Source organism: Syngnathus typhle, linkage group LG7, assembly GCF_033458585.1.
Source record: "Syngnathus typhle isolate RoL2023-S1 ecotype Sweden linkage group LG7, RoL_Styp_1.0, whole genome shotgun sequence".
NCBI classification, from domain to species: Eukaryota; Metazoa; Chordata; class Actinopteri; order Syngnathiformes; family Syngnathidae; genus Syngnathus; species Syngnathus typhle.
Window position 1 is genome coordinate 14,878,321 of NC_083744.1, and position 23,143 is coordinate 14,901,463.

The 23,143-nt window shown below is 43.4% G+C and overlaps 1 protein-coding gene across 1 annotated transcript in view; it reads left to right on the forward strand.

Moving 5' to 3' along the window:
* nell2a (neural EGFL like 2a) overlaps positions 1-23,143 on the forward strand; it is a 47,088-nt gene that overhangs the window by 13,874 nt on the left and 10,071 nt on the right. Inside the window, exons 9-15 of the mRNA XM_061284291.1 lie at positions 1,042-1,144; positions 3,004-3,095; positions 5,013-5,118; positions 6,090-6,218; positions 15,167-15,292; positions 20,558-20,680; positions 21,050-21,145. Coding sequence (XP_061140275.1) covers positions 1,042-1,144; positions 3,004-3,095; positions 5,013-5,118; positions 6,090-6,218; positions 15,167-15,292; positions 20,558-20,680; positions 21,050-21,145 — 775 coding nt within the window. The remainder of the gene's footprint in view (positions 1-1,041; positions 1,145-3,003; positions 3,096-5,012; positions 5,119-6,089; positions 6,219-15,166; positions 15,293-20,557; positions 20,681-21,049; positions 21,146-23,143) is intronic.

Here is a 23,143-nt window from a genome sequence, read left to right on the forward strand (position 1 = left end):
TTTTTTATCATTACCACATTTCATCCGCGCGCCGTTGGCCCGAGCTACCCCGGCAAAGAAATCGCATTACAAAGCTCCATATTGCTTGCCAGATTAGATGCATCAACAACGGCGCTTAGCCTTCTCGAGGGTCTACTTTACGCTGCGGCTAGTGTGAATAATTGCCCCCCAAAAAACCCGAATTACAAGCAGTTTGGCGATGTGGCGCTTGAGGCGCATCAGCAAACATTTCACCCCCTGTCAGTCTTCTCAGCTTTAGATGATGAAACTAAATCACTGAACTTCCTGAGTTGCCTTACCCTGAACGCGGGAATCACACATCTCAACACGCCGCTCAGCTAATTGCTCCTGACAGACGGAATCATCACCGGGGATTTATTTCGTCCGTTCAGCCGATGGAACGGCTCCGCTCCCCGGCAACGGTCGCCACGGTCCGCAATTAAGGAATCGGCTCGGATATGTTCTTTACCTGGCGAGCGGCAATTAGCTGTGACCTTTTCAAATGCAAAGGTCGTGCGGAAAGATGTTATCCATTACGTGCGGCTGCTTCATGGATGTCGCCGTCACGGGGCTTTCTAGCCGTAAAGATGCTAATTACAGATCCAGTCTGAACTGGAGATAGTGTTGAATTAAATTCGATATGCAGGTGACGCTTTGAATCGACTCTAGGCTGTAACGGAGCTAAAGAGTCACATTCAAATGGATTGTGCGGGGGAAGAAAATGTAAACCCCCACAATTCGTGAAAAAAAAACATTTAATGTGTTTTCTATGAAAAAAGTGAAGTGTTGACAGCCTTCCCCAAAACTTTATTGAAAATGATAAAATATGTTTTTTTTCACAAATTGTAAAATATGTCCACCGAAAAGCATTTTGTCAATTTTATTTTGAGAAGTACAGAAAATGAAAAAAGCCAACTCTGCCATCAAGCGTGGAAATTTGCAATGCGACATGCACGACCGACTCAAGATGTGCTTCACACTAACAAGAACTCCACAGCCGGTTCTCATCAAACAATGCCTGGTCTTGCTTGTCCCCGGCAGAACGGCACGGTGCAATGCGAGGCCATCTCCTGCCCACCTCCTCAGTGCCCGGCGGGCACGCTGCCAGCCTACGTGAAGGGCGCCTGCTGCAAGGAGTGTCAGCGTGAGTGGAGCACTCTTAACCCCAGCCGTTTAGACGTTCACATATCTCGTCATGCCCGCGGCCCGCCTGGCTCTTAGCAAACGGGGTTCTGTGGTGTTGCTAAGCTACCTCGTAACATGGCATCTCCGCCGTGGCGCATACATAACGTGACGTTGTTCACATCGGATTTATAAACACAGATGGTCATCAGTCACACGGCTGCCAGCCACTCATTCATATTTATGCGGCAGGAAATGACACACACTTGTCCAACTTTCATACCGTGTCGCTGGGTAAATAATTCCTTTTCATCACATTGCTCCACAAAAGGTCCACTTTCTTTATTTTGGATTTGAGGAAGGGGTCAGAGAACTCTTATTAGCCTCCTCACCGTCACACGAGCTCCCAATTCCCCGCTCGGTGAAAATGAAATTCTGAAGGATATTAACTTTTCTTACCCTTACGTTCTTCCATTAACCCAAATTAAAGAGATGTAAAAGCAGCTGGCCATTCTTAGAATATCATCTTGCCCAGGCACAGAATGACGCCTTTTATTAGCTTTCGCGATATGAGCGAGGTATGATCGTAAAGGGATTGAGTTAAAAAAAAAAAATAGTAACAACAAATACAGCGGAATCTTAAAGTCGAGCCACGCAATGTCAGGCTGGCGCTATTCAAGCTAGGTGTAAAATACAAAGAGTAGAAGAAAGCGAAGCTAACTGTTATATTATTGTTTATAAACTTTTTTCCTCATCATTTTTTATTGGAGTGAATGACTATTGATATAGAAACACTCAACGTACATTGATTTGTTTTATTTTGTTGCGTAAACTACCGTATCTTCCGGCCTATAAGGCGCACCGGACTATAAGGCGCACCTTCAATGAATGGCCCATTTTAAAACTTTATCCTTATATAAGGCGCACCGGACTATAAGGCGCACCATTAATGCATCATGTCAGATTTTTAATCCAAATCAAATCATTCTCCATTTTATCTTTTTTATTTCAACTTCAGACGGAACCAATTACTTTATAATCATAAAATAATGATCCATAGTCTTTGAGTCATGATTCATAGTCTTCAGCGGGCCACTTATGATTGATTTCATGACACAATGCTTTGGGCCAGTTTAAATTTAGGAATTTGGTCCATATATAAGGCGCACCGGACTATAAGGCGCACTGTTGGTTTTTGAGAAAAATTTAGGTTTTTAGGTGCGCCTTATAGGGCGGAAAATACGGTAATTAGCTACCGTTACATTTCCTGTCGCACGTGCTTTTGGTTTGACTGTTGCTCTGAATGTCTGCAAACTGACATCATTTGAGCGCTTTCCAAGCACACACACACACACACACACACTGCCGTAGGCTAGCCATCTGACGCACGGGCAACAAACAATAGCCAGCCGGCATGTATTCCTTATCAGGGAGCAAGTATTAGAGCTGGCTTGAATTGTTTTTCGGCGCCCGGGTCCAAATCTGCTGAGGTGTTACGCTTCTTTAAAAGCCTACCAGGCCATTCTAACAACCGCAACGCCCACCGTCCTCTCTTATCTCAACAAGGTAGACAAACATGGAGCTCATTTCTTCAAAGGCACGCTTTGAAAGCCTTGCACGGAGGAGCTTGAAATGTTTCTGTCCTTTGCTTAGTCACACGATGAATTGACTATTCGTGTGCAGTTTGTGAATGGACAAACAAACAAAATAAATAAATAAAAAAGCGGGTTATGGTACGTGTCGATTTTATAAGCTTATTTTGAAACTTAGTAACTAAATGACCTTGTTCTTGAATAAAAGAACAATAATCAAATCAGTGTCAGATTCACAATGAAATGTGCTTTTAGATGAAAACTTATTTTTATTTTGTTTCTTCTCTAGCCGTGTGCCTTTTTGGTGGGAAGGAGCTGGTGGAGGGCGATCAGAAGGCTGTGCGTGACTCCTCGAGCAGGTGTCTGCTTTTTGAGTGTAAGGTATGTCAGTTCATTTTTCCCTTCTCCATCTTGCTAAATTTCCCTTCAGGGAGGCTGCTTCCTGTGAGAATACACTGAACCCGTTTTGTTTTTTATATATATTCGCTGAAAAACACAATTTGTTTATTTTTGTCTTCTTTGTAAACCCTTGTGATGCCGCAATATTCCCTTGCCAATAGATAATGGAGTTTTACGTCTTCAACTGAGACAGAGCATTTATTTTAAAGGGTAGTTTTGTAAAAATCAATTGCTCAAATGCCTGTCACAAATTATGTAAAATATCACAATTACTTCCATTATTTTACGCAATTCCAAGACAGTTTTGGGCCCATAGCTTCTGCAAATAGTCAGAGCAAGCCAGCCTTCCACACTTCATCTGAATTGTACTGATCCCGCCCGTCATCTTCGTCTTTTCGTAATCGGCACACTCCCGCTAATTAACTTGACATTCAGAAGACAAAGTCGGAACGCGGCACTCATTGTTCCCTACCTTTCTGAAATCGTGTTCATTCCTCGCTTTTTCAGAATGCTTGCCATGTATCGGCAGATGGCGCGCTTGTTTGCATTTGCCGTTAATTAACTTTACTTCTTAATTGTTGCCAGGCGGTTTATAATCAATCACAAAAAAAAAAAATTGGATTAGTAGCTTTTTGTTCACTTAACTCAATCGTATCAACCGGTGACCCCGACGGAGGCTACAAAGCTCGGTTAGAAGCACCGACAGCTGCCCGGTTCCACCCTACCCACACCTGGCCCATCTGTGGCCCTCGCGAAACAAACCGCCGGTCCCCTGACACATCAAACAAACGAGTATGAGGAGCAGCGTCAGTCAGTCAGCTCGCTGCTCCGAGCCTCCCCTGACAGATGCTTGTCATGCCTCTCATCTCCTCCCTGCCGGCTGACTGCATGGCGGGGGTGCAAGTTTGGGCCGACGGGCGGCAAGAATTGTTTGGCGCAACTTCCGCAAAGTTTCGCCTCGCTCGAAACAAACAACAAACGCTGTCTGTAACATTTGATTAAGGCAAAGCGTTTGAGAACCGGCTACATGGCTTCAAGGATGATGTCAGCTTTCTCCAGCGTAGTTTGAAAATGTGACATGTTTGGGAAATTGCTTTCAAGCAATGGCTGCCGCATTTGACGAGTTGATTCAAAGAGAGACAGGGTGGAAATTCAGATAATATAGATCATTATATAGATATACCGTGTTTTTCCATGTATAATGCGCCCCCATGTATAATACGCACCCTAAAAATGGCATGTCGATGCTGGAAAAAAGCCTGTACCCATGTATAATGCGCACCCCAGATTTTAGGACAATAAATTAGTTCAATTTTGCGCATTATACATGGAAAAAAACGGTAGATTATTATAGATTATAATACAAAAGAACATTTTTGTGTTTCTTCGGATTAATAGCACTGTTCCAATATGTGGCTAATGCTAACAGCTAACTTTCTTTTTTTTTCCAATTTCAATGCCGGTGAAATAATACAGCTCATGGCTAGGGCTAGCAGCTAATGTTAGCAATGGCAGCGGTGGAAATGGCACAGCCCCACGTGATGCATGGACTTTATAGTTTCCACTGTAATTTTGTTAAGGCAAGCATGCTGGGAAAATGATTCCAATGTACAGCACTTCTCACCAAAAACACTTCATCTCAGGAATAATTCATGCCGCCGATTCCCTGCTGCATTATAAAGCTCGACATGAAATCCTGAAAAAGAACTATTCCACATCCTCAGCAGAGGTTCACTTAAGACCACTATTGACCGGTGACTAATTGCATTTTGGAAGGAGGGCGAGAGGGTAACAGAAAGAGGAAACGCGGAGGATGAATAATCAGCAGCGCAATTACGTCCAGGGCAAATTGGGTGGAAGAGAGGAAGCGTCTCACGTGCCATTGTTTGCCCGTCACAGGACAGGGCGATGCATCGAGTGGTCCCCAGCGAGTTGTGTCCCGAACTCCAATGTCCCGAGTCTGATCAGATCACCTTGAGTGACAGATGCTGCCAAATCTGCAGAGGTAAGGAAGGAGCAAGCATCTTCCCCCATTTCTGTTCAACCATCTGGCATCACAACGGGGATGTTGATACCGGCCGGCTCCATCCAGTAACATCAGTGCTCATATTTGCATCCATTTACATAGGTAATATTTCGACCCGTGCAACTTTTGTGGGATTTACACTCGTGGTTTGTGTTCATTACCGTAGTAAACATGTTCTCCAGAATCAAATGGTTTATTTGGAGCAGCGTTGTGAGTGGGCGGCAAACCTTTGAAGGTGAGGAAGAAAGTTCAGGGTGATATACGTAACGCGTTTCTGTGCCTAGTCAACATTAAAGAAAAACAGCGTTACGGCTGTTGTATGAGAAAAAGTAATTACCTTTTGAAGTTCTTTTTCTCCTCCCTGTTCATCTTTTGACAGTCGCATCATCGTTTGGTGGTTTAATGAAATATAATCTGGTCAAATGAATTCCCGCATATTTATGGTTGGGTGTTCACCTATTCTGGATTCTGAACTCTGAACGTATTTAGATTTTCTTTATCTAACCCAATCTTGTATTTCTTTTTTTCATGGCTATTATAATGACAATTATTTGCAGATTTCTTTATAATGATATTTTTTTTGCAGATTTTTGGTATTCACGATTGGGCCTGGTTCAAAAACAAAACAAAACAAAACATTGCTGGTTTGTTGATGGAAACACATAACAAGATTAGAGCGGGCCGGACCTAAATCGTTGACCTTTTCGTCTGATCGTCATTGTTTGCCCTCTACATTTGATTTCCTGACAGCATCCATTTTCCAAGACATCAAGGCTAGCCGGGCTCCCCCTGGAATAGCATATTTTTTTTACTACCATCAAACAAATCAATGACAGATGCCAAAATAGGAAATTTTTCTTCTCTCAGTCCTACAACGCAGCCGGTGATCTGATTCCCTCACGGGGGATGAAGTACTCCCGCCTCTTATCGATCGCGTCTTCCTCCTGCAGGTCACGACTTCTGCTCAGAGGGCCACGGCTGCGTGGAGCACTCGGACTGCGTCAACCTCGAGGCCGGAGCCTGCTGCGTTTGCAAGGACGGCTTCCGACCCCTGCGAGACGATAACGCCTACTGTGAAGGTAGGACCTCCCACCGTGGGACTGAAACATCGATAGTTGGAGTGTTTCTGCCCTCCAAAGGCTGGAAACAAAAAAAAAAACAACAAGCATGTCTTTGTTTGCAACTGCTAGTCGAGGGATAAAATTGCTCATTAAGGAAAAATGCTAATGGTAGTCATGTGCGGCGTTAGCTAAGCCATGTGTTTTATTTTTACTAAAAATGTCTATTCTGGGGAGTCTCAAAATTGGAAATGGTCCAAATTTCAAAATCTCGAGACGCAAAAGCTCGAGTGAATTACCAAAGAAGGGTCAGTTGCCATAGCAAAGTTGTTTATCATTTGAAATAAAGGTTGGAGTGTGCTAATCCTGGAGGAAACAATTAAAACTGAACAAAAAATAGTAGAGTGCCGAATGCCCCCGAATTTGTGCATGTATCGCGTAATCCTTTTGAGATGGAAGACCTTAATCCTCTCATTATCTGTGCCCACAACACGCGCCAAGTGCTTCACAGACACAATTTGAGAGGTCGGCGTTTGTCCTCTCATTCCGTTGATTAATTTGTGATTTGGAGGGAGCCTGCGCGCTGCAGCTTTGTGTGTTTGCGTGCGTTCGGCCTCTCTCTGCTGGGGGGGAGCATGCGGCATCAGCGAGGGCCAGATGTCTCCAACCGTGTTGCGCACAAGGACATTCAACACTGCCCTTCATGGACTGTTTTGAAATTAATCCCAAAATGGGAGCAGCTTTATCAAGGCAAGCAAATGTTTTAAGGCTGGCACGATTGAATATGTTTTTAATTTTTATTTTAATGTTATGAAGCGAATAATCGGATAACATTTTATTTGCATTAAAGTTTAGTGTAAAACTAAATTTCCCCAATTATTGTTTATTAAGCAAGTATTTTAATCTATTGGGTATTATTGATGGTCATCGTTTTCCAAAGTAAAAGCAGATTTTTGCAAATGTCTTATTTTGATCAGAAACAAAAGTCTGCGTTTTGGAATTATTACTTTTGAACTCAGACATTTGGACAACGGCTCGAGAGTTGTTGTCAATCAATCGCAAAATATGCATTATTATATTATATTACACTCCCATTAAAATAGTAACACTGTGACCTACTCGAACCGAGCCGGCAGCCTCGCTCAAAATTCAACAAATAATACTTGGACACTATTGCATCATAAAGAAAAGCTTTTTCCGGCTCTTGCAGGATCAGAAGGGCTGGAAAATTTCAAAAGTAACCTGAGGCTAAACTTTTTTTTTTTTTTACATTATAACCTTTATGTGTTGTATAAAAAGGCTGGACAATGCATAGAGATCGGAACCACAAACTTTCAAACTGACATGCTAACCACAAGTCCACCATGCTGTCGTTCATTTTTTTTTTTTTTTTTTCCTATTGGAACAGTTGACAAATGTAACGTGGCTCTATTTCCCTCGCTTTCAAGTCCCTGTCCACGTAATGCCGGTTTTGCCAATCCTTTTGTGGCCTTTAATTGGTCCCTTGTCCAGTTGACAGCCTCAAAAACAAGGCAGCTGGCGGTTCGCTTGCTCTTTTGTTTTGATCCGCCGTTTAAACCTGTGTCGTCTGAGCTTTTTTTTTTTTTTTATTCGCCGGGGCCTTTGTTGTCCGACCCATCCCCATTACCCGTGCGAGGCCGGAGCCTCCGATACCAACACTTCAGAGCGGCGCCATTCATCTCGAGAGTCTCGCTCCCAAATAGGCTGCCGGGTATGCCTGTGATTGTTTGCTCCAGACACAATATGCCGACAAAAAAAAATGGAAAATGACTCCTCTTTGCTCCCCGCACTTCTTTCACAAACAATTTATTCGTCAGCAAATCATTTGCAATATGATTGCGCTCTGTTATGTGTCCAAACGAGAATAAATTTGTCAAAATATCCTGTCGACTGCGAGATAATGTCCGCCGCCCTCATGGAGTTGCTACAATGTTGATTGAAATCTCCTTTCTGGATGACTTAGGCACTGCGGGGAGATGAGATGTGGAGTTGTGTTTATTGAAAACAACCCGGAGATGATAAAACAGAGGCCCGCACTCACACTATATCATCAAACACCGAGAGACGCTCACGAGCGCTTTAAAACATTCCGAGGTCAGAGATGAGCTGGAAATAGCCAGTGACATCACTTTTGTGTAAATTTTTCATCGGAGCAGCAGTAGGCAAAACTCGAGGGGATGCCAGCGCAGCCTTTGAGAGCTCGAGTGTGAGTGCGGGCGGGTCCGTTTGCATGCGTGCAACGTAAATGGAGCGTGTTCCAGTCTCCATCCAGTCCTCACCGTGGCTGGATTAACACTTCATGTTTAAGTGGCACCATTTGGATTTTCATTTATTTATTTCTTGCTCTCAAGGGGCACAAAGTATTGAGAGTGCTTTATTTTTTCCACATTAGGTTAAAGTCTAATAAATAATAAATAATATACCGTCATTTCTGGACTATAAGCCGCACCTGGATATAAGACGCACCCGCTAAAATACGGAAAAAATCTGTTTTTTTTTCATATATATAAGTCGCACTGGACTGTAAACCGCAGGTGTGCTAATGTTTAATTTCTATAGACAAGAGAATATGCACAAATCATACAATAATCATAAAGATCATGAAAACCCGTAGATAAGCCGCACTGGAGTATAAGCCGCAGGGTTAAAAGCTTCTGCTTAAAATAGCGGTTTATAGTCCGGAAAATACCGTATAATAAATTAATATAGCCATCCAAAATCGATTCTCAATATATGACACAGTTGTCTTGACCAAAGATTGAAATTGGCACCGGGGTTCCCAGCCTTGTTTTCCAAATGTTTATCTTCCGAATGGAATTAGACGGAGGGACGAGCAGAGGAGAAGTGACAGTCTGCGTGATTGTGTCTAAATGGAACAATCAGTATAGTTCAACACGTTGAGATAATACCATCATTCACCCACCGCCGGCAGACTCCCGGCCAAGAAACGCCGACTCAATGGTTGTGTCTCGCTTAAGAAGTTGATCGTCACGTGAATTTATGTCAAGTCCTCGATAGCGTCGGGCTTTAGTTAGCCTGCTTTTCACTGCAGGTTTAAAATGGGATTATTCACGGCCATGATGTCGTTAGGCATGTAATTGAATGCTGGAGAGATTTTTATTTTCCCCTCGAGATTTTCCACATTTTTCGACGGATTTATTTACAATGTCAAAATATTCAGCTTGAGTTTGCTCAAATTTCCACTTTTCCGGCAATTTTTATGACAAAAAAAAAATCCCATTGAAATGAATGGGGACGATGTTGAACTCTCCTTTCCATATTTTTCTTCTTACTCAAATATTCAATTCAATTACTATTTAATCCATCCTCGAATGTGCGCGTGTCATATGTAAACACGCAGCGATATGCAATATGCCCGCGCTATCTTTTAAATGTCACAAGGTGATGGCAGGCTAATTGGTGCATAGTGAAGAGCACGGCCAATTGCAAAACTCAATCACTGCCCTGCAGTAACACGCACGCACATGCACACACACTTGTGCACACACAAGCAAGTGTTGACATATTGCAAGCATCTGGCTATGTTTGCCCACACTTCACCTGTGCGACCCTGCCAAAATGTCACCCAAAAGCAACATTCCAGCCATTTATCAGACCGTACGCCCCCCACCCCCCCTGACACACACACACATGCACACACACACACTCTAGTGTATAAGTAACAGCATTTGTCCACTGCAAATGCCACAGAGGGCAACCTTAATTCACAGAAGAAGATGAATGTGCCTTCAAATACATTCATGGAGCTTAACATGCTGATTTTTATTAATCCCACACAGTGATCATTGGGTTGGAAAAAAAATGTGTGAAAAAATGTGTACTTTTTAGAAAATTACCTCATTGATTTAATTTTAATTATCATGTCCCAGATTTAATGAGAAATATTATATATATATTATATACATACATACAAGAGCCTTAAGTCAAATCTTTTCTCTAAGTACGTATATAGTTGCAGTCATGATGCTCCTCTAAATGTACACACGTGATTGTCTCTGACGGTTGCTCGTGCGTCTTTTAAAAATGCATCACATCTTCACTCACACCCGGAAACACACACACTCACGTATCCTCGTGTTTTTTTTTGTTTTTGGATTTTTCCCCGATGCATCCTTCCAAGTCAGAGAGCACATTTGGAGCGTTTGATCACAGCCAGTGCACATTATTGAGACAATTTGCAAGCCCCGCGCTCAGTATGCAGATTCCTAACTCGTTCCTCCTCCACACTCATCTTAATTGGCTCCTGCTCCAGCAATGAAGCTTTCTGCATTATTTTTTTTGTTTTAAGTCTCGAGGGCTTTTTTTTTTTTCCAATTTAATTCAAATAAAAATTTCAATCTATTAATTATGGAGTGATAATCCAAATTGTCCGAAAACGTTCATGACGAGGCGATGACTTGCAAAATCACTCACTCATTTTATCAATTTTTAACACGAGTGTTTACACTCAATAAGACATGGAAACAGTAATCGCTACTAAATGTAGCGTGCAGAAAGAAAGCGGCTACAATAACACCAACAACAAATTTTAATATGCATGATTTCTCATTCGAAACTAAAGAGGTAATTCAACAAGACGTACGTGACCTGCAATCAAGCTGCCGCAAACAACGCGCTCGTAATTTGGAACTCCACTGAAATCTCGCTCGGTGTTGGTTCTTCAATTTCCGGGGCGTTTGACTTTAGAGGTTCCGCTTAAGCATTGGCAACTGATTGACGGACTCTTATTATGCTGCTCTTTGTCTATCCGACCGCTACGGGTGCGTACTGAGAAATACCAGACAATGTTCTGGCACGCTTGACAGCCGTATTCCGCCACGAATTGAAAAGTTTGAGCGAGTTGCTAGGTGAAGCGTTGCAAGAGGAGGCCGACTGACGGAATGTCACCTAATCGCGTTTCTTTGTGGGATATCCAACGGCAATGGTGGCGTTATCTCCCTTCTGCCAGACCTTGCTAAACTGCAGTATGGGACACAAGATAGCAAGGGCGCTCTTGCAAGCTACATGCCATGCAAATGAAGACGAATAAAGCCTTTATTTATATCCTGTTGGGATAACTTTAATGAGCCAGAGAGGGAAAAGTGAAAATGTCAGAACAATTATAATCTTCATTAAATTCCTCCTTAGCACTGCCTAGTAAAAAGACGGGAATTTCCCCGTTTTTTCCTAAGGTCGCTGTTTTTTTTTTTTTTTTTTGTGAACGACATGGTCGTAGAATAGATGGAGTGTCAAAGTTAACCCGTGAATTTGACAAACCATCCATCTGTCCGCTCTTCCCGTTCACACCAAGCCGAGCGACCGCTCTTATCTGGGACAGGTTTGCAACAACAACAAAATAGACTTGAATCGGGAAATTGGTTTTGATTTCAAAGAAACGAGGGCATCGGATCAAATTGTTCCACTTTGAAAAATATCGGTATGTATCCAATGGTTTTTGAAGGAAATACCTCATTTACACAATCATACCCTCACATACTCAGCCGTACTGCATCGATTCGGAATCCCGACGAATCAAATTCTTCCACTTGAAACGAAAACATCCTTGAATCACATCATGCACTAGCCTACGTCAAGCTACAATTGCGCGTATAGTCGATTTCCGGTCGAGCCAAGGCCGAAGATTGACCTCGTTTCTCCGACGAGTGGCGAAAGTTGCCCTGTTGACTCCAGGCCAGCTTTCTGCTGCCCACGTGACGAGCCAATCAAGAAAATGGAACGGCCTAATGGAGAGACAGCCATTTGTCCGAGCGCCAATCCCCCTCCCGCTAATATATTGTTTGAGCAAACCCTAACTGCTGCCACCATATGCGGGGATGGATGGCGTCTATAAGGCTTTCAATCAAGTTGTCGTCAGGCTCAGCCAATCAGAAGGAGGCTGGTCACCTCCAGACCTCAGCTCAAGGTTGAGGACAGCTGACTGGGATCCAGAAAACTAAATTGTCTTTAGGTGTCGTTAGGATGGTTGGGATCAACTTTGCTTCAGGCTAGTGACGGACGAGGTTCTGAATTGTTTTTTTTTGACTGAAGTTAAATCTCGGCTTTAGCAATTTCCTCCAAGACGATCTTTCTCACGTCTCGATTGCTTTTTATACCAACTTGTCTTTCTGGTTTTCGCACATTCCTCCACTTGGTTTCAGCCCAAAAACTAAAGGCTCAATTTTCAAGTGACAGGATTCTCAATCTGCCATTTGTTGTCTTACTCGCCTGTTGTCCACACTTTTGGACGATCAATCTTGTGGTTCTGCCCTTCCCTGGTCCACCTTCCTGCAAAAAAAAAAAACTTTCCTGGAGGCCAGTGACAGAGTTCCCAAATGGTCATTCGTTTTTATCTTCTACGTTAAAGCCATGCTTTTGCCCTTTCCAAGAGGACGATCGCTCTTCCCACTTTATCGCTTACTTGCTAACCTTTTCATATCTGGTACGATTTTTTTGTTTTTACGACTTTATCTCCCTCAACCGGTGGACTTTTCAACCCGTAGCTCTTTGGTTTTGTAATTTCTTCCTCCCTTAAGTTCTTTTCATCCCTAAAACTCTGGTTCTCAATTGGGCATTCATTTATTTTCTTATGATGTTAAATTTTCAAACAATTGTCTCTTACTTCTTTATCTCCTTTTTTTTTTTATCCTCAATTTTTCTCTTTTCAATGTACGTCACATTTTCCCAAAACTCACCGTCAAATTCTCAGTTGGTCATTTAATTACTTACCTTCCATGTTAAATTTTGCTCTTTGAACTCTTTATTCCTTATTTCCCAATTTATTCCCCTTGTCTCTCGAAGTTTTCTTCTTCCCTTTACTTCTTTTCACCTCCGAAACGATCAAAACCCTCAACGTCCTTTGAGACCAGTGACAGCATTTGCAATCGGCTATCTTTTTTTTTTTTTTTCCTAACCTTCCGTATTAAATCCACGATAACCTACCCACACCCTTTCCTTTGTGACAATCTCGCTCACTTCTTTATCTCACACTTTCCACTTTTTTTTGCTCTCAACTTGTCTTTTTCTCCAACCAGGTTCCCTCAAGGCCAGTGACAAGGTTCACTTAGCCTCCATTCATTTAGTGAATAACACATGTACCTTATAGGTGGAGAGATTGTTTCTGGGCTTTATTTTTCCCGAAGGCTTTTTCAATAGCGCAAAGACTCTCGTATCGATGCGACCGCGCAATGAAGAAATGTGAATGGAACCGTCGCGGCCAGGTACTTAAGCTCCCGGTTTGTGCAAGGACACGCGAGCTGAAATCTTTCCAATGCAAATCTATTGAAATTCAACTTCAAGTGCACGCCAGGCAAAAGCATTTGGCACGGAACCGATTCAAGGTTGACTGTCTTTGTGCAGCCGAGCAGAGACACGAAATCGAGGAAATGAATAATAGATTGCTAATAATTAGTAGTAGCGAGCACCGTGGAGCGAGCTTTGCCCATTATTGACCCGGACAATCGACACGGACCGTCACAAGACCCCGGAGGATAATACCGAGCCGTGTTTGTTTGCTCCATTTTGATTTGGCTCTAATTACATTGGGTTGCATCACTCTACCGAGATTAATTTTTAGACTGTTAGCGAGATTGTCGATTCGCCCGTCTGATGCGAAGGCACGCCGTTTTAAAGCCCAGGAATAGGCGTTGCCTTAGCAACAGCTATTACATCCAAAACTGGATTTGTGAGCGTAAGAAGGCCAAACTAATAAATGACATTCTTAAAGCCGTATAAGCCACTTTATATTGCAGTCCGACGCATTAACGTACTCTCGACTTTGCTTTATGAACAGTTACTTCCACACCTCTGACGTAAGCAAGCCGTTGCCCGATCGTCTTACTTTGAAGGGATTGCAAATCGAGCGCTGCGTCATTGTCACGGACGGGACCAGCTGCATTTTGTCCCTTGTTTGACATCCACAAAGACAAATAGCCTTTTTACCACCAAATTTCCGCACAGGGTTCAAAATCTCCTTTTAGGCCATATTGTGAAGAGACAAGGTGTTTTTTTGTGATAGGTTGGTCCACCTCTCAAGAAGTCTATTTTTCAAAAAGACACCTTAGAAATGCAAAGGGACAGCGCAATTTTAATCAAGGCTGGTGAAAACATCATTTTGTTTGCATCCATTCATTTTCTAGAAAGCTTGTCCTCCCAGGTGAGCTGGAGCTTATCCCAGCTGACTTTGGCAAAAAGCGGGACACCCTGGACTGGTCTCCAGGCGATTACTGTTCACATGTGGACAAATAACAGGTTCTTAAATTTAGAATTTTGTAGCAAACCCACCAAGCTGCCCACTTCCCTCCTGCCCATTTTTGTTGGTCACAATTTCCAATATTGAATATATTCTTCACGTATTTGTAATTACTTTCTCCCACAAATGACTCAAATGTGAAATTGTCATGATTCATATCTTATCAAGCTGTGAATATATTCAGTCTGGTCAACCTGAAATTAAATTTGGGGCGGATGTGGTTTCTGAACTGAAATGATTTTGACACTCTTGACCTGAACCAACATTTTCATCTCAGCCAGCAAAATCAGCTAATAAATTCCCTGCCACTCTTGAAACAATTTATCGTCCAAGAACCATTTCCCAAGACCTTTTGTGGAAAACATTAAACATTAGAAGAAGGCTAGCATGTCTGAAACGTCTTCGCACTTACCTAAAGGTGACAAAATAATGTGGAAGTTAAATCAATGACGAGTCACCAACCTTGTCTTATAGAATATCGATTCCAAACAAGGTATTATGCGACCTGGAAAAAGGCGCCAAACCGTAATCCGCTATTCAATATTCGAATCATTTCTTCCACAAAGGTCAATCGACGGGACCTTTTCTGATATGATTAACCAAATACCGTCGGTGCTCTTGCTCAATGGACATTGCAGATCATTTTAAGAAATCCAATCCAACCCAGCGTCGACTTATGCTTGCCCACTTTCCTTTTCAGACATTGACGAGTGCGCTGAAGGGAAACACTATTGCAGGGAGAACACCATGTGTGTTAACACCCCCGGCTCCTTCATGTGCATCTGCCACACGGGCTACATCAGGATCGATGACTACTCCTGCACAGGTGAGTTCCTTCACGGGAGCCCTGGAATGTAATTACAAGAGCTTTGTGACACCAGAGTGGCTGACCAATGAAAGAAAGCTTTGAAAAGGACTTAGCTTGATACACTTGGCAGCAGAATAGCAACAGTGGACACAAAGAGTCTGAAATTACAAATAAGCGTCCACCTCCTTCCACCACTCGACAGGACGACCCAAGTTGGAGTGCATAGTGGGCTATTTCAAGTCTTACGAAACCATCCAGCTTGATACTTACGTGGCCTGATGCGACTCTACTGACTATTATCCTTTTGTTTTTATTCGTAAAACCGATTCTGCCTGATCAGTCAAAGGTTGCAAGTATGCTAAGGTCTGCAGTTTTACAGCCAACCGTCTTCATTTTTGTCGCGGTGCTTCGTTTAGCATGTCGGGGAAGAATTGAGCCAAGTTTTTGCAACGTAACGTAAATAAACGGAACTTTTTGGTCTCATGAAGTAGTGATGGGAAAATGAAGCTTCATGAACCAGTTGTTGTATTCTTTGGCTCCTTTAGATGGCAACGTTAGTTTAAAGTGAGGGTTTCAAGAAATGGCAAGTCGGTGGGCTTTCAGCTCTTCGATGGACAGCGCCATCTAGAGGTCTAAGTAGACACAACAACGGGTTCATGAATCATCTTGAAGCTTCATTTGCCCATCATTAGTGGGACCAACCTAATTGGTGCCCCTAGATTTTCACAATTGCTGAGATGCTAAAAAAAAAAAAATCCAAAGGACCCTCATCCCGTATTCTATCAAATCCAACATGTTTTCCCACAGTTTACCCTTGTCATTTTATTCGTATGTGCCCTCATAAGAAAAGTTTGCGTGGGATTCATGAAGTGCCACCGAAGTGCAGAATTGCTGGCAGTGTGTAAATCCGTTGCCTTTTAAGATGCAAGGGCTCTTGAACTGCTATGGCCCTCTCGTTGCCCATGCGAGGACAACTAATTACCCCCTCAACGCCGATAAACATTTCACTGCGAGGCTGCGCGTGCACGAATAAAATGAGAAAGAAAATTGTGAAGGCTCAAGCGAACGAAGCTATAGGAAAGCTACCGTCGATTCCTATCGTCTCTACTGAAGTGTTTTCCGACGGCGCTGGAAACTTTGAAGAAAATGTTTTCAAGTATTTATAGTGTCTGTATGAGTGTGTGGAGACAGTTGAGATACGCCGTGCTCTGCCTGTGTATGAGTAGAGAAGAGAAAATGGCAGAGAACTTGAGAAACTGTGATGGAAGCGGCAGAGCAATTTATTCCTGATCAAAGTTGAAACGAAGGTCAATGGAAACAAGAGCAACAACAAGCTCGGGCTGGAAAGTGTCCGCTTACACTGGATATTTACAAACATGACAAAAGACATTTTATATTGGATCGAAGCATAATTCCGCCGCTTGTTTAGGCCTGAATGTCATTTTAAAGTTGTCAATCCGCTTACTCTGCAGTATTAATTCCCGCAAAGACAAAAGTACAGCAAAAGTCACCTTAAATGTACTTCTGCAGGAGATCGTGCTGTTTCTTGGCTCAGCTCATTTCCACTCTTGTTTTCATGTGGCGCCAGATTGCTTAGCAACCGGCCACACGACTCCCATCGTCAATAAATACATCCTTGTCAAGAAATGCACAAAAATTGAAGCCTCTGGAAAGAAAAACAGTCTTTTTTTTTAGTGCTTATCGTTAAAATCGAGCCTGTGAAAGACATCTGCTGTTTTCCGGACGCAACAAAACATCTCCGAGCCGTCCGAATAAGAACAATACAGCAGCACTGAACCAAGCAATCCGACGACTTTTTAATCTGTGCCGCTAGCAAAAATTTATTTCCGCACTGTTCTTGCTGTCTGCCACCGTGTGCTCATTCCCCAGATTCTCTATGGAGATTAATAACCATCCCAAACCAGTGGATTAAAATTGCAGCACTGCCTCGTATGCAGGCTCTATTAAGACGGTTTCGAATCGTCGCGCCGCAGTACGCCGAGGCCGCACGTCTCCTTATGAAAGTCAATATGCGTGATTAAACCCGGGTGGGCTTGATGTCAAAACTCATTCGCCGCATCAGTCGAATCACAGTGGTAATCTTTGAGTTTCTGGACTATCAGCTCCCATACATTTGGCATCTGGCCATTGAGTGCCTGATAACAAATGCGCAATCATCAGGAACGCTACACAAATGAATCGGGTCGCCACAATAATCACGCTTTTGCTTATGAATATCAGTCAAGCAACTTTTAATGGTAAAAAAGAAAACTTTGGCTCAACTTTTCTCCCATTTTCTACTCAAGAAGATCCTTGCTAAGAAAACAAAATGGCCTCCAGCGTTTTTACCTTCTGAGAAGCAATTGCGATCCCACGTTTGGACATCCGCGATATAACACGCCGGTTTCATTACCGTCTTTGCGAAGGAAATCAACTTAACGCGATTGTCAGTGAAAGCAAACATCACACCAGGCACTCGTTAAAAAAAGTTCAAATTAATAATAGAGCACGCTCCGGGGTGCGACTCTTTATGCATGCCTGTTTAGTACCGGTGGCGGTAATTGACAATAAGGACGATGCTAAGCTAGTCCGCGGCCATCGGACATCTGCCGCTGTTTGAAAAAGAGCCCGAGGGGAGTGGTGATGGGTCCAAATTGACCGCGCAAGAAATATTACAGCGGGTGGAAGAGAGACATTAAAAGCAACCCCCGGCGGTACTTTTATTGACATTGCGCAGTCGCATGATGGATGAGCTTTTTTATCTCCCTCAATTGCTTCGGCCAATTAACAGATTGCAAAGTCAGCCCAAAACAATGTTGTCGTATTGACGGGCCGGCCGGGTTTTCGCGCGAGGCCGCCTGGCAAAGAGGATTAAATTGACGGTAGTTCATTTCATGGCTCAGTGTTTATGCGGCGGATTAAAGGGCAGATTGGCAGATTTAATCCAGACCAAACAGCACGGAGCCCCGATTTCTTTTTGTTGTTTTTACCCCAAGTCCAACTGCGCTGTGAGAGGTCATCGGGTCACGGTGACTCTCCACAGTGGCCGGACTTAAAACGGGAAACCTTCCGTCATACACTGAAGGTCATCTCTTCAAGTCGTCATCTTTCACTCAGGCCTTAGATTAGTCGTTAATCCATAAAAGGTGGAGGCTCGGCTCGGCACTCGCTTTGATTGTTATTAAAGCGGGCCGTCCAGGGGCTGCGTACGCCGCCGCGCTCGCTCGGGTTCTGTGTCCTTGTTTAATCCCGAGATAACCTGACGTGCTTTTTCCTGAGGCGCAGCAGCTTCTGACAGAGTGATGGATGGTTGACTGCGGGAAGGACGTTGGAATGCGGGGCCTTCCCAAATCGTGCAATTAAAAAAACGAACCAACGGAAGACTGATATGATAATTAAAGTCGTGTAAACACCCCCCTCCCCTCAAGTGATTGTTTTCACATGATGCTATGCTAACAATGCTGTCACCCTGGGACACAAAAATAGGATCAAGAAAATTAAAAGAAATCACAGTTTCGAGTGTCAAAACTCAACACGCTACATTCATGGCCGTTTAAAAACAACGACGACGACGCATTTTCAAAGGGCTGCTGTCACACCAGTTAAAGACGACAATGGAGTCTTTTCACCGGGGCGGCCCAAGGTTGTTGTTTTGTTAGAGGCTGGAACGAGTCAAGCAGGAGAAGACGCTCGCATCCCCGCTGACTGACTGTACATAATTGATTGTTTGTCCGTCTACGCCTTGAGCAGCAGGAACCGGCGCCAGGGAGCAATTACCGAGCCGCTCACCTGCACCGCTCCCGGTGTAATACCCCCTAAAATATCGAAATAACTCAAAACGCTGAAGGGGGCGGGGCTAACGCGACCTTGGTAAAACACTCCTTCCCCGTTAGAGCAATTGACTGATGGACGATGCGCGTCCGTTCACGGGCACGTGAAGGATATTCGTTAAAAGGCCTCGTCATCACTCAGGCGGACTCAGCTTGAAATGTTGTTTCTTCAACGCTGTGCTTTTTTGGTTGCAAAGATAAGGTTTTCAGATTACGCCGCCGCCGAAGGGATTTGAGAGACAAGAGGAACATTTCACCTCGTAAGCAAACACGGCCCAGGCCCGGGGGGGGAGGGTTCATTAAGATTGTTCTTCTCTCCCATAAAAAAGCTGCAGTATTCTTCCAGATGCAGCAAACAGACGGAAAATTGAGAGGTTTTTTTTTTTTTTCAGATGTCAGTGCATTCAAATATACGAATGACGCAAATGTTCGCCTTGATGGGCGAATATTACGACTCGACAAATCGATGTCACGTATGCGAGCAGCGGCGCAACTTCTCCATGTCTGCTTTCCAGTCCACTGGAGGCCACTTTATAAATGATGTTCCTTATCTGTTGAGAAATTAAGTGCGGGACTCCTTAATCGTTAAAATATTTATAAGGAGGTGCTGGAGGCTACGACTAAACAAGATTACTTTGCATGAAGCCATCTGCAGCCTTTAAATTTAAATGCTAAACCGAATTTTACTAAGACTAACTTGCTACTTTATCTCAGGTCCTACACCTGTAAGCTTGTTGAATTGGGAGATTCTTATTTTAGATTTAGCTACAGCTATCGAGTTTATTTTGGGTGTAATTCCACTGTCGACCACCTGATGGCAGCACAATATACATTTGCCATTGTGTACATTTTGAAAGAAGACTGCTAATTACTCTTGAATCCTACATTTTAGGCCTACAGAAAATGATGCCTGTTTATTCATTTTATAATGGACATTTTTTTGGACATAATTATTATTTGGATATAATTATTGGCTTTGAACACTTTTAGCCGCTATATGAGGGGATTTGTCGCTTACGTTAAGAAGATGACTGTGTGCTGTACTAAATGTGTATGTACAGGATACGCCCCCCAATTTCTAATTAGGATGCAGAATAGAATTTCCATAGACTAGTGTAAACTGTTATGTTTCCACAAGAAACACTTGTGAAAATGCACGTTTGGAAGCCTTCGGCTCATTGAGGAAATGACAAAGCAAAGCAGATGTCTTCATTGATGCATTAGTGCACATTAAGAAGTCCATTTATACGCCTGATTTATCATTCTGTCAGCTCCCAAACAATAACAACAAATTAAAGTGAAACAGCTTAAATAGATCATTGCAGAAGAGATACAAACGACTAACGTCTATTTACTTCCTCCAGTCATTTAATCCAACATCACATTGTCACGTGTTTTGTATGGGTGAATTGTTTTAATTTTTTTTTAAAAGAGTCTTCTGTGTCCTTCCCAGAGCACGACGAGTGCCTGAGCGGCCTCCACGACTGCGACGAGAACGCCTTGTGCTTCAACATGGTGGGAGGACACAGCTGCTCGTGCAAGCCGGGCTACGCCGGCAACGGCACCGTCTGCAAAGGTACCCGGCCGGCCTGCTTTTCAAAATTATATATCACTTTGAAGCTCAGCCCCAAATTAAGTTTTAATATTTGTTCATCCGAGCTAGCACACGCCATCGGTATTATCCGCTTCATCTATCTCCACGGCATTCCATCATCTTGCGGACGCGCATTAGCAAACAGCCTAAGCGTGGATGATGAACATTTTTTGCGTTAACCTTGGCAAGACTCATTCATCACGGAAAATAATATCATGTATCACGTTGGTGAATTAGCTCTTATTCCGCATGCAAATACGTACATACGCCGGTGCTGCTCTAATTGCATAGTTAATGCTCATTCATCCTTGTGAGTTATGACCCCCCCCCCCCCTCTTGCTCTTGCTTCAGCTATGTGTGACGGCTTGTGCCAGAACGGAGGGACCTGCCTCTCACCTAACAACTGCGCCTGCCCGCAAGGATTCACTGGCAAGAGATGTGAGACAGGTGAGAGGTGTTAAATTGCCCGTCCGCAACTGACATTGTTGGGGAAGTGGCGTGCTATATATATACTCTATATATATATATATATATCAGATTTGCATATATCGTGCATTATTACGTCGTGTATATGTGTTTGTTTATATTATGAGCATTATTATGCACGATGCAATGTTTGAATAAATGCTTGTATATTTTCACGCCTTTAGTATCGACTTGAGATGTCCCCTGATAGGTTAAGGTGGCCCACCCCGCTTGATGAATAAATGCACACACTGATGTGCTTATTGGTCATTCATCTGTAATGTGCGCGCGTGCGTGTGTGCGGCTGCACACCCGAGTGAATAATGGCCTTGTAGCTCTTTTATTGCCACGATGGAGGATTTGTAGTGCACATGCAGCAGTATGGGAATTACTCTATATCACGCATTAATCAGCGCCGACTTCATCCTCATCGGCTCAGGCCAGAGCCACGGTCCTGATGTTAAATATGAGCCTGGAGTTTAGTAGCAAATTGTACCCCCAAAAAAAGAAAAAAAACCTCATACGGTATTTCCTCAATGTAGTGAAGCCCGAAGGGGGGAAAAACAAGTGTCCTATTTGATCCGCTAGGCCGCTAATGTCTCCGAGAAGCCAGGAGGAAAATTGCAAAACATTACGTAAGGCCCGTACGACAAAAACATCGAAATCCAACCAATGCGGGAACCACTTCGTGACGACGCATCCCCTCAGAAAATTAACCGGCTGCTTTTCGGAAGCCACAATCTCATCTGGACGGCTGCGTCTAATCACTTGCTTTCTCACATCCAATTTCAACCTCTGGCGGAATGTCCTTCAAGAGACAAACGTTAATAGAAAGTCAAGTCAAGACGCTTCCCTTTGCACTTGAGCGAAGGGAAGCCGGCTTGTCGTCCTCACTCGTTGCTTCGGCTATTGATCGCCCATAAAGGTCCTTTTTTTTTTTTTTTTTTTTTACTGCCCATCTCAAAGTAAATGAATTTTCTCCGCTGAGGAAGCAGAAGATGTCCGAGAAGGCTGTCTCGAACCTTTCTTATAGCTCGCTTTCCTCTTGACGGGCCGTCCTTCAAACAGCCACTTTTGTTGACGATAATTCTGTTCGGGCTAATTAGTTTTTACATCACTCAGTCAAAGCGGAAGCTTTTGAGCTACGCCTCACACTCAAGAAAGCTTTTCTTTTCTTTATAAGGGTGTAATTTTCCAGCAGACACTCTCAGGGAGAAATATAAGACTCGCTGTTTGACAACTTTATTAACATGTGTTTGCGCCAGTTACATGCTCGTGCTTTTAGCTGCAATTTTGGTGTCATGTAAGACAATGTCTGCATTTGGACATTGGACAGCAGTGTGTATATACATGCATACACACACTCACGCCCGCACACACACAGAATAAGTAACAAATGTGCACTCGAACAAGCCGAAGCTTCTCGTTACGCCCAAGGCGACATGTTTGCCAGCGCAACATGGCACTTGTACATCTTATTTGTCCTCAAGTTCATCCTCGTCAGCTCGGTGACAGCTAGCATCCCCGCGCGCGCTATTATTTTTTTTTAATGTCTTGGACCAGCACCAGTAGCACCACCGGGGACACTCTAAGCCTCTGGCACAATTTAGTTCGATTGAGGGGTCAAGAGGGATTTTTTCTTTTTTTACTGTCTCCTGTCTGCTTGACAGCAGCTCCCAGCGAGGGGGGAGTGATGCATCATTTAGATTCCTGAAGTCTATTTATTGAGATACAAACTATTCAGTACTGTGCACACATCGGTACTGCAAACCCAAATGTCGTTGGAGTGGTCTGCACCCATTGTAATTGATTGTCCTTGCTTAGTAATGCTGCGGGAATGATTTTTTTTTGTACGGCTACTCCGCGGTGTCATGATATTGGATTTGAGTTTTTGGGCAGGATATAATCGTACACAACGTAAATCCTAGCAAATTGGGGGATGTATCTTATACTCTGGAAACTACGGTAATAGATTTTTTG